This window comes from Erpetoichthys calabaricus, chromosome 8, assembly GCF_900747795.2.
Source record: "Erpetoichthys calabaricus chromosome 8, fErpCal1.3, whole genome shotgun sequence".
NCBI classification, from domain to species: domain Eukaryota; kingdom Metazoa; phylum Chordata; class Cladistia; order Polypteriformes; family Polypteridae; genus Erpetoichthys; species Erpetoichthys calabaricus.
Window position 1 is genome coordinate 192620856 of NC_041401.2, and position 12401 is coordinate 192633256.

The 12401-nt window shown below is 41.5% G+C and overlaps 1 protein-coding gene across 9 annotated transcripts in view; it reads left to right on the top strand.

Annotated features, from left to right (window-relative positions):
• Positions 1–12401, top strand: part of myo1b (myosin IB) — a 248800-nt gene that overhangs the window by 139951 nt on the left and 96448 nt on the right. For all 9 annotated transcript variants that reach the window (XM_051930300.1, XM_051930302.1, XM_051930301.1 and 6 more), the window contains exons 9-10: positions 1696–1799; positions 8194–8341. In XM_051930300.1, coding sequence (XP_051786260.1) covers positions 1696–1799; positions 8194–8341 — 252 coding nt within the window. The remainder of the gene's footprint in view (positions 1–1695; positions 1800–8193; positions 8342–12401) is intronic.

A 12401-nucleotide genomic window follows, 5' to 3' on the forward strand; every position in this document is an offset into this window, starting at 1 on the left:
CAGTGAAGATCACCTGTCTGGGGTTACCTACCATTGATTGGATGGTGAAGGTCCAACTTACGGTGAGTCAGTATGGTGGTCTAACATACACCGTGAAGACACACGAGCACACCAAGCAACTCTGTGAAAAGCACAAGTCAGAGGATGCAGACAAGAAAATGTCAGAAGTCAATGAAATCAATGATGAAGAAATGGATTGAGTATGGCACAGCTGGAAATATGATTAGAGCAGGCCATCTACAGAAACTGAAGAAGACGAGTGAGGGAGGACCGCTAGAGACCACATTGAGAACTGTGAAGTAGTGACAAGACACATTGGATAACATTGGAGAGTGTGGCCGGGTACAGGAATGACAGATCATGGAAGAGGAGAACAGCTACGACACCAACTGAGTCGTCCCGTTTAATAAGGAAATCCAACAGAAAATAGTGGCTTTTTTGGCCTCAGTAAACGGCCCACTTGAGAAAAAGGAGCAACAAAACAAATCCTGCTCTTTGCCATAGTAAGTCAGGGTCAATCACTGGAGTTCTGTCTGGCGGTCTGCTGTGTTTGCAAATAACGCCATCTCCTGGGCAGCCAGCCGGGCTTCTTATATTACACAGACCGGACCAGACGGGGCTAAATACCCTCACTGGGCAGTTTCTCGATGCTGCAGGGAGAGGAGGAGAAGAGAATGTTAGCCACAGCGCCCCCTCTCTTCACGACAGGTATCACATACCTTAGTTGATCCCATGGGGAGATCTTCAAACATGCATGAGTGACAAGAAACTGTGCAGATGACAACTGTCCCTGGGTTATTCATCAGCTTTATGGGAGAGTGGCAAAGAGGAAAAATGCACAGGACATCTTGGCTGAAGACACGCGGGAGGCTCTTAAAGTCAGAAGGTCAAAGGTCCTGTGGTCTGATGGGACCAAAATTGAACTTTTTTTTGGGTCATCGGATTAAGGGCACATAATCAGAAACGCATCATCCCCACCATGAAACATAGCAGTGGTGTCATCAGGCTGTTGGGATGGTTCTCTGCAGCAGCAGGGTCTGTTAGGCTTGTGAAGGGAAAAGTCTATACAGCAAAATAAGAGGAAAAATTGAAGAGACCAGCCAGAAAGCTGCTTTGAGGACTTGTTTTCTAGGCAAATGAGCCCAAGTGTAAATCCATAGCTACCTGGGAATGGAATCAAAACAGCAATGAGAATGCCCTGGAGTGGCCGAGTCAGAGTCCAGATCTCAGTCCAATGAAGACATTTTGTGGACGGATTTGAATATTAGGGTCAAGACCACCATGAGACCTGATGGAGCTTGAGCAGTGAGTAGAAGAATGAGGAAAATGGCGGGGCCGAGACAGGCCAGTGCACACGGCGTCAAGGCTGTCATGGCTGCCGCCTAGTAAATAATAATTTTTATGGGATGAATTATGACATTTTATTTTTGTAATTCAGATCTGTTGTCACTTTGACACTCGAGAGTCGTCTCCTGTTAATCATTTTCAAAAAAGCCAAACTACATCCACAGAGATTTGATGTTCTATAATATTTCTGTAGGCACTGTTTGTGTTTTTTGAGTTCTGTGTCTTTGTTCAAAAGTGCACAGCATGGTCTTGACTATCGGCCCATCTTCTTCTTTATTTTTAAAGGGTGCTTGTCATCCCCTGTGCCTAGTCCTGATGTTGTTTTTCTCTCTATTCTCTCTTCCCCAGAGAAGCTCAATCTGGAGCGGGATTTCAGCAAGTACAACTACCTCGGCTTGGATTCTGCCACGGTGAACGGAGTGGATGATGCCGCCAACTTCCGTACAGTAAGGGTAGGCATCTCATTTCCTGCCGCATGCCTCATTCCCTTGTAGCTTGCCTCTCCGGAAGAAACGTAGAAGATGTCTTGTTGTCTTTGCTACGACCCTCCTTCGGGACTGCAACACAGCTGCTCCATCGAAGTACTACAACCTGTGTGTGTTGTGCAAAGCCAGCGTCAAATTGAATAACAATATAACAGCGGGGCCCCTCAGACGGGAGCAGCTGTATGCTTCTGTTTGTTTGTTCTCTGCCTCTGTTATTAGTGGCTGGCACAGAAGTGTTGTGCTTCATATGACTTCAGAATAACAGCAATTTGCTAGCCGGCTCTCGTCTCACTGATTTTGATGAGTTCCGCTAATTCTTACATCAGGCATTTATTTGTGGGCTGGCTTAGATTTACAAACACAAAACAGAAACAAAAATGGAGAACATCAGGGGGTGCATCTACAGTGGGGGAAATAAGTATTTGATCCCTTGCTGAATTTGTAGGTTTACTGACTTCAGTCTCTAATTTTTATGCTAGTTTCATTTTAATGGAGAGAGACAGAATATCAACCAAAAATCCAGAAAAAACATATTACATCAAAGTTATGAATTGATTTGCATGTCATTGAGAGAAATAAGGATTTGATCCCATAAATCCCAGCAAGAATTCTGCCTCCCACAGATTGGCTCTGTGCCCACGAGGCACACGGATTACAGTCAGTCAATCAATTCCAGATACTCCTGATATCAACTAGTGTGTATAAAGTCCACCTGTCCACAGAATCGATTTTATCCATTTGAACCTCTCCACCACCATGGGCAACACCAAAGAGCTGTCAAAGGAAATCTGGGACAAGACCTGCACAAGTCTGGAATGGGCTACAAGACCACCAGCACGAAAAACTTGGTGAGAAGGTGACAACCGTTGGTACAATTATTTAGAAATGGAAGAAATAGAAAATGATCATCCAGGTCACAGGATACATCTCATATACACATTGATAGGGGGTCTACTGTTCACACAACTTGAATAAAAGTAACTAGCCAGCTGCCATACCCCCTTGCAGTTCACATCAGGTCATTCACCTGAAGCTAAACATGTTCAGGCCCGGTCAGTACTTGGATCAGAGAACATCTTGGAAAAGCTTGGGTTGCTGTTTAAAGAGGTGTTGGTGAGGCCAGCAGGGGGCTCTTACCCTGTGGTCTGTGTATGGATCCAAATGCCTCACTGGAGTGATGGGGAGACTATGTTGTAAAAACGGCACCATCCTTCAGATGAGGTGTAAAACCAAGGTCCTGACTCCATGTGGTAATTAAAGGTCCCTGGGCATCCTTTGTAAAGAGCAGGATGTATGCCGATATCCACAGCCTGACCATTCTGCCCCTCCTTAATCATCCCCTGTCCGTAATTGACTACCTATCTCTCACCACTTCACTGCCTAACAGCTAATGTGGGGTGAGTGTACTGGCGCAAAATGGCTGACACCACATCATCCAGGAGGGTGCTACACATTAGTGGTTGTTGAAGTGGCTCCCCACTCCTTATGAAAAGTGTTTTGGATAATTCGAGAAGTGCTATATAAATGGAAAGAATTATTATTATGACCACCAAGTCTATTAATTGTAAAAATCGGGAGTGGTTTCCCCTAGACTTTCTCGTATCCTCGGATATGGGGATTGATATTTGAGGAGTAAACCGCACAATAATGAATATATTTTTGTATTATGTACATTTAATGAACCATCAACAACAAATCAAATTATATAATATATATAACAATTATAAAGGTAAAGTGGAGTACATTGGACTTTGCAGCTGCATGAATAAAAGGTAAAGTAAAATTTCCAGTTAATGGAAATAGCCCAAAAGTTGATAGAAATCTATATTTTGTACCTAATACTTGTATGCAAAATTTCATTGACCGAAGTGAAAGCGAACTCAAGTTATCGTGTTTACATACACACACAGGCATAATTCCAAAAATGGTATTTTCAGACTCGGGCAGGTCTAAAATATCCAGATTCATCAAAATCTTGACATGGAACTTTTGGAGGATTACAATACTTTCCCTATACTTTGTATACGAGAAAGTAACAAGGTGAAGGCTGTGCACCCAACCTTGGAAGAGCCTTTTGATGGGTGACAACTAAATGAGTGTTTCTAAACAGTTCAGCAGGGATAAAAGCACCATAGAAATGTAAGGAATTATAATACTAATATAACTGTCCTGTATTGTCATATCATTGTCACTGCTGAATCTTAACCCAGTAAGCATCTCAAGGCAGAGACAACCCCCTGGAGAGGACGCCAGTCCAACCTAAAGTGAGCCCACCTACATAACCATCTGCCCATCACACACAACACACACGTGGGCCAATTTAGCAACACCCATCTACTTGACCTGCATGTCTTTGAACTGTAACAGGAAGCCCACGCCGAACATGCAAACTCCACGCAGGGACTTGAATGGGATGCCACCTACTCTCACATACCCACACTATCCTAACCCAGAGTGATGTGCCGAATGTACATAAAAGTGTAGCCTAATACTGAAGCTGGTAGCAAAAAAAAATGTAAATAGTCAATGAATAGAATAGTCGATGTAGCATGTAAGCCAAGGTTGAGCTTGGTGCAGGGCCATTTCTGAATGTCCCTATGTCCCTTTTTCCCCTCTTTCATACTTGTTAATGACACTTTATTGGAACTTAAACTGCACAAAAAAAAAAGAATTGAATTCCAACAAGTCAGATCACCTGTTAAAGATGAACAGTTTCACGCTTTGCCGCTCAGTCTGAGCTGCACTTATTCAAATCAAGCTTTTAATTTTTGTAATTCATGCAGGAGGCATAAATTACTTGGTAAGTGGTACTGGCTGGGAGTTTAGCCTGCGTCTTTTCCAGCCCACACAGAATGTGTAGAGCACTGTAGCCCGTACCTGCTAAAGAGTTGGCATCAGAGCCTCCACCACCACGCTGCTTAGAGCACCAGGCTGATTTAAATAATTAACACACCGGGGTGATCGGCCTCATCTGATGAAGCCACTTGTCTTGATAGCTGAGCTTTAATTTGCGCAGATGAAACTGGAGCGACGGCTTTGACTTTATAGTGACTCTTTGGCTGCTGGCCTTCCCCTGTGTGCCCCATTTTTCAAAACTCTTCAGAGCTCTTCATGTTTTGTTAGAATGAAGCTGGTTAGAAACTTTTTAGGTCTGATCCAATAATATTTAACTGAATTTCGTACCAAATTGTTAACTTTATTAAGCAGGCTTGAGAATATTACACTAACGATATATAAATGTATTAGCTGAAGTACCCGGTGTTGTCGGGTATATTTTGTGAAATGTGTTAAGGAAAGAAAGCAAAGGTTTCTATATTTTTGAAATGGTGACCCAGTTGTTATTGCTGGCTGTCCCACCTGTCATCCACACTGCCGCCTCTGTTAATGTCTCTGCACTCGTGAGTCGAGAATTTGTTCTTTTTGCGTCCGGTTGGATTTCAGAATTGCAGTAACTCCTTGGTGGGTTGTAATCATGAATGCTGTCATGTCTGACTCACCCTCGTGGATCAAGGTGGACAATTAAATGATGCTGAAAAGTCCACAACGCTGGAGTTAAACAACAACCCTTTGATTCTCCCTTGTGTTGTTCTGCACTTCCACTCTTGGTCAAGCCTCACTCAACACCCCTCTCAAAAATGCATGATACCCCATTTTATATTACAGCTGACAGAAGTAGCACGCTGCAATGCCAAGGTATGAAATGTAAGGCTCTGGCCATTTTGTCTGCTAGACTGGCTTGAGTCTGTTTGGATGTTTCACTTGCTGTGAGCCAGCAGGTGGCACTGCTGTGCAAAGTGTAGCACAAAGGCCAAAAAAAAAAAGTCACTGGGACCCCCAGGGTCAGGGTTTTGGGGTTCTTAAGTAGTCTGTTGTATGGTCCTAAAGTGAGCTATACAGGATTTGTTCTAGATTGATCAAAACGTATGGGATTGTATAGAGAACAGACAGACTTTCTGTATATACAGTATGTCAATTCTCAACTTTCACATGGAGAATGTTGCTAGGAGAGTAAAAGTCAAAAATACAGATGTTAATTTATTGAACCTATTCAAAATAGGGGGGTTAGGTTCCCAGGACCACCATTTGAGTTTGCTCAAAATTCACTTTTCTGCATATAATTCTTTATAACAAAACACTATTTTTGATAATATACACTTTTTTCATAACACAGTAACCAGGAAACAACCCCTAAAATGCAGTATATAAAGTACAATATGGTAACATGCAAAAAACATTTTTTCCCACAAGTAGTTCAGTAGAATTTTGCAACTTTTGTGCTAAGATCTCAATTTAAAAAAAAAAAAAAAAAAACTTTAGTCGCTGCCATCAGAAGACCCTGAGACTGGCGTCACGAGTGGTGGTGGAGATCGTGAAGGTTGAAATAATCCATCAGTGATGTCTCCTTTTTGTGCAGCTTGAGATCCTTAAAGATCTCAGTGTTTTGTGAGCATAGCAGAGGCGAATTGATGTTTAGCCTTGAGGCTAAACACACACACAGATCATATATACTGGGTATTTATGTATGTGTGTGTGTGTGTGTGTTTGTGTCTATAGCTAATTTTTTCCAGTCCCATCCGTTTGAAGGTCTTTGTCGGCAATATAAGGTGCCATTAAAATAAGAGCAGGGTGCCAGGCAGGTATCTATGAGCAGGCCCAGAACCCTGTAGTTCAAGAGATAGCAAACGAGATACTTAAAGTACAGATGCAAGGTTGTCTGCTCTGCATCTGTGCTGTTAACAAAGCCCCTCAGTAGTGGCAATTAATAAAAGCAAGAAAACAGACAGTGGATTGAAGTTGGATGCTGCTAGTCCACTACATGGCCATCAGTTTTTCATGACGCTTTAAATCTCGGCTGTTAAGAGCCTGGTTGTTGCAGACTTAGGAGTCCCAAAGCACCAAAGTTCATGAAGAGCGTTTCCAAAAATGCCAACTAGAGGTGCAAACCATCCAAGCTAGCTAGTAATAAGGATGAATACAAAACCTTTAGAAAAATAAAAAGGTTTTCTTTCCATGAAAATGCTCAGTCTGACAGTGAAGCTCCATAGAGCACAAAATGCAAAAAGGATTAGCTGAGACAACAAGGCAATTCCAAGCAAACATAGTCCCAACAGTCCAAAGCGAGTTCAAAATCTGGACAGAAAGTCAAAAATCCAGAAAAGTGAAAAACATAAACACATAGAAACACAGAAACTGATCAAATCTCAGTACAGTGGAACCTCGGATCACGACCGTAATTCATTCCAAAACTCTGGTTGTAACCGATTTGGTCGTGACCCGAAGTAATTTCCCCCATAGGATTGTATGTCAATACAATTAATCCATTCCAGACCGTATGAACTGTATGTAAATATATTTTTTTAAAGATTTTTAAGCAGTTAATAATACCATAGAATGCACAGCGTAATAGTAAACTAAATGTAAAAACATTGAATAACACTGAGAAAAGCTTGAACAACAGAGAAAACTTAACATTGCAAGAGTTTGTGCTATAGCGATACGAATCGCTCGCTAAAAACTTTTTTTTTAATGAGTCTTAAGCACAGGGAAAAAAATGAAACATTTGAAAAATCCGTAATTTAATAAACAACCAAGAAAAGTAACAATGCACGCTACAAACAGATCGCTGTAAACAGAAGTGAAGTGGAGGTTAAAATCCAATAGAAAAAAGTCTTCATGAAATACAACGAGGTTAAAACAATGCTGGAATCAGTCTCTTTAAAAACAAGCCCGGTGCGTTCTTTAACTGCCTTCTCAGCCTTATGCAGCCAGCACCCCCTCTCTCTCTCGCTGCACAGGGAGAAACTGAACACGTGCGGAAATCAGTGGCGTGCACAAACCGAAAGGGAAACTGGTTTGTTCATATAGTGAGTGTGTGGTCGTAACCCCATTTGTACGTGTTCAGAGACGTTTGTGAACCGAGGTTCCACTGTACATTCAAAATGAACCACCAAGAACTGTGGGATAATCTCCGGATTTATTGGAAGGTGGGCAGTTCCTGGCAGTGATTATCAGGTGGCTCCACCTCGTAGGAAACCACCCACAAAAAAAATGGAGCATAACCAAGGCATTGATACTTGGACAAAATGATAAAGAATACAAATAATAAGCACAAACAATATTAATGTAAAGAAAAGAATCAAAAATGGACAAAAAGAACATAAAGAAATGAACCTCAGCCAGGGAAGGAATCCTGACAGAAACATAACGCTGGTGTTGTATGTTATGACCGAGGGCCCAGAGTGACTGACCAGTATTTTGTCTAATTCTACATTTAAGTCTGGATTTGCAGTTCTTTTCATGGCTATACTCATCTACACTTCAGGCAGACAGAATCGGTAAAACTCTTCTTTTTCTACTGCAGAACGCCATGCAGATTGTGGGCTTCATGGATGATGAGACACAGTCAGTTTTGGAGGTGGTCAGCGCTGTGCTGAAGCTGGGCAACATCGAATTCAAACCTGAATCACGAGTCAACGGGCTGGATGAGAGCCGAGTCAAGGATAAAAATGGTAGGTGTCCTCATTATGGGATTGAACAAAAACAAGGCTGGCATTTTAATTCTATATTGATTTTGAGTTTTTTATTTTCAGTATAAAAATGGTGGCCAGCAGGGTGGCGCAGTAGTAGCACTGCTAGTTCACTGTAAGAAGACCATGAGTTGCTTCCCTTTGTGGAGATTGTGTGTTCTTTCTATGTATTTGTGGGTTTCCTCAGGGTGCTCCACCTTCCTCTCACATGCAGGTTAAAGGGTTGGTGACACTAAGTTGGCACACATGTGTGAGTGTGTGTTCACCCTGTGATGGATTGGTGACCTGTGCCCAGGGCATGGGTCCCTATGATTGCTGGGGTAGACTCCAGCCCCTTGTGACTCTGCTTAGGGTTAAGTGAGCTCAAAAAATGGTACGGTATGGTGTAGTAAGTTGTTACTAGAGAATTGCTTTAGTCAGGCTGATGAAATCAGGAGACGATGACTTAATCCTAATAATAATAATAATAAATTGTTTTTGTATTGCACTTTATATTTTAGCAATCTCAAAGGGGTCTCTTCTGTCCTCCAGCAATTATATACTAAAAAAAATAAAAATAATGAAAGTGTGTGTATTTTAAATAAGTCTACACCTTATCCTCACTGTCCTTGACGTGTTATGAAATATAAATACAAAACACTTCAAAAACAGTGCAGGCCTCAAAATTCCCTAAACCAGAGCAGTACTTGGAAACCCACAACAGGCTTCAGCTTTAAACTCAAGGGACAGGCTTTGGCCTGCACAGGCCCAAAATGTGGGTCAGGCTTTTAAAGTTCAAAAATATTACAAAAATTCTTCTTTAGAAAAGAGGATTACTGTAAACTCCTGGTCTTCTGGGACCAAAAAAAAAACTTCCTTCGAATTACAAGGATTTCATAAATAATGAGCCACACAAATTAATAAGAGTTTGCCTAAAAAGCAAACTCAAAGGTAACAGTGGTAGACCAAAATCAAAAACCTTACTCAAGAAACAGTACCATGATCAAAAAATCAGAACGTTTATGAAGATATCCACAAATATTTAAACTTCATTACTCTGTGTCGGTCTGGAGAGTCTGACTCTCCTGCTTGAGTAAATAGGAAGACAGTGGCCCTCAAGGGGACTGTCATGGTGGCCCTGTGCCCTGATACTCTATCTTAAGGGGACAGGGCACATAACTTAGCATTAATAGAAAATCAAGAAGTACATAAGAAATGAATAGAAAAAAGAAATATCCGATCATAAAAAGATTTAATATACACTGATATTTAAGAACTATCCATCCATCCATCCATTTTCCAACCCGCTGAATCCGAACACAGGGTCACGGGGGTCTGCTGGAGCCAATCCCAGCCAACACAGGGCACAAGGCAGGAACCAATCCCGGGCAGGGTGCCAACCCACCGCAGGACACACACAAACACACCCACACACCAAGCACACACTAGGGCCAATTTAGAATCGTCAATCCACCTAACCTGCATGTCTTTGGACTGTGGGAGGAAACCGGAGTACCTGGAGGAAACCCACGCAGACACAGGGAGAACATGCAAACTCCACGCAGGGAGGACCCGGGAAGCGAACCCAGGTCCCCAGATCTCCCAACTGCGAGGCAGCAGCGCTACCCACTGCGCCACCGTGCCGCCCTATTTAAGAACTAATAAAGATCAAACACATGGCACTACATTTAAGTCAGTATTGAGACCCCAACATAACAACATATTCCTGAATCTACTGATGTATCCTATTCATAACTTACTGGACATTACAGCATACTAGTGTTGGATTGGTACTAAAATTTTGACTTCAGTTCAAACTTTCATACCTCAGTACCAAAACGGTTCCGAAGCAAGTAACGGGTATGTCATGATCAGGACTGAATTTTAGTGTCTTGTATCTTTTTTCTGTAGCGGGTGCCATTTTGCGTAAACCTTGTTAGGGTCGTGTAACGCGTTTCTAGGGGCATGGTCTCTGCAGTAATGGCCTTGAGTTAATCAGCAAGACAGCAAAAAAGGTCAGCAGTTTTACTAAACTTTATCCGGTCTACAGATAAATCCTTCAAAACTCTTAGAGTAATTCTCTCTCTGTTTAATTTTCATGTCTTGCCTGGTTTTTGACTTCTTGACTTTCTTTTGACTTGGGTTTTGGTCACTTTGATTTTTATTTTTTGCATGAATCTCCTGGTTCAACTAACAATCCCCCTAAGCTGTGCCCAAACACTATCCCCAGCCCAGTCTAAACCCAGCCTCTCTTGGTGTGCGGTACAATTGCTGATCTCTCTGGTGTGCCTCAATTATCCTCCTGATAGCTATGAAGTTCCAATTGCATTGAAGCAGTAGCTCATGAAGTCTATGAAACAGACACTGCAGTGATGAGTGTTGGGTGGTGGTATGGGGCAGGGTGTCTTGGGTATTTTGAGAGGAAAGCTAACGGTTATTTCCAGTGGCAAAAAATCCCATTTGGATTACATTTTGGATTTTTCCATTACTTTTTCTAGTATACTGCATAACCCTATATAATGCCTAGCTAGTGCCGTAATCTGTCGTCTCGCAGCATGCAACAACACCATTATATTCAATTCTTTTCCACTTCATTTAATTGCACCTTTTCCATAAATCACCGCTTAGCGAGTGTGGCACTGAACTTTAAACCCCACCACAGCAAGTCTAGACTCCCAATGCGATTTTGAGGATATCACTAATATATTTGGAAATATATATGTAGGGGATTGCGTTATACAGCAGCGTTGCGTTCTGAAGGGGTGGCATTTGGTATGGTAAGGTGCTTTATAAAGGTAGGGCTTATTCAACTTGTTATTTTCTTATATTTCCATTTGCATTCAATGTGGAATATCAACAAAATGATTATCATAACAATCCCCATATGTTGAAAGTATGGAATACAGTGTGTATTTTTCTAAAACGGCCATGAATATTTGATGTGAACAATATTACTGAACATCTTGGCGCCTTTTTTTGTATGTCATACACTCCCCTGAAGTCAAACCAAAAAAAAATTAAAGTAATGCAGGCAGGACTCGCAAGCATGAAATGTGTCACACCGAACCAGTTCTTCTGCAGGAAGAACCAGTATGACAGCGTGTTCTTGGCAGCACAGGATTCTGGAGTGGTATCTGTGTCATGCGATACATGAATCTCCAATTTGTTTATTTCATTTTTACTTGCAAATATATATATAGCTAACTTCTCCTAATAATTTAGGAGATCACATGACACTACTTCATTCCTAGTAGCTGTGGAAATATGTAATTAGTTACCGGAACATTCTGACCTACGTGATTTTGCCATTGCTGAAACAAGCGTTTCTTTTTGTTTTGTTTTGTTTTTGGTTTTGGTTTTATTTTTAGTAAAGAATACACAGTCCCATAAAACTTTGCTTTCCGAAACATGACTTTATTCTTGACATTACTTTATGTTTCTAATATTAAACTCGAGGATGTCAGGCCTTACAGGCGTTGCAGTTACACAGAAGCCATTACTGTTTTTCTGTCACACACGTCACCACTCTGATGCCACAATAATTTAATTTCATTGAATAATAAACACAAATCGGTTTACCTGATGTTCAGTTATGCCCCCAGTTGATGAAACCTTGTGGGGGAAATCCTTGAGGGAAAAACCCCAGTATGGTTAGTGGGACTCTGAATCATTACACTGAATGCTTTGCCACTTTCTACATAAAAGCAGAAGTCTTATTGTTAACCCTTTAACCGCCAACTCTCTAAATATTCCCCATTCCAGGAGAAATCTGAACAATTTTCGTTTTTTTACTTTACATTTATTCAAGCAGTATTTACCTGCTGAAATACCTGCTGAAGTGTTTCAAATAAATGGTCAATCAAAGGACGTAGCTTGAACAAGCGGTCACGGTTTGGATCTTTCATATCTGGCTCAGATAACGGGCAGCAGTCCAGTTGAGATGATGGGGACACTCATCCGATGCGCCGTCATTCACAGTATCATGCAGCGCACGTTGCTGATCATCATTGTTGCTAAAATCTTCTTCAGAACTGCTACAATCATGATCAGAATTATTGTCCAA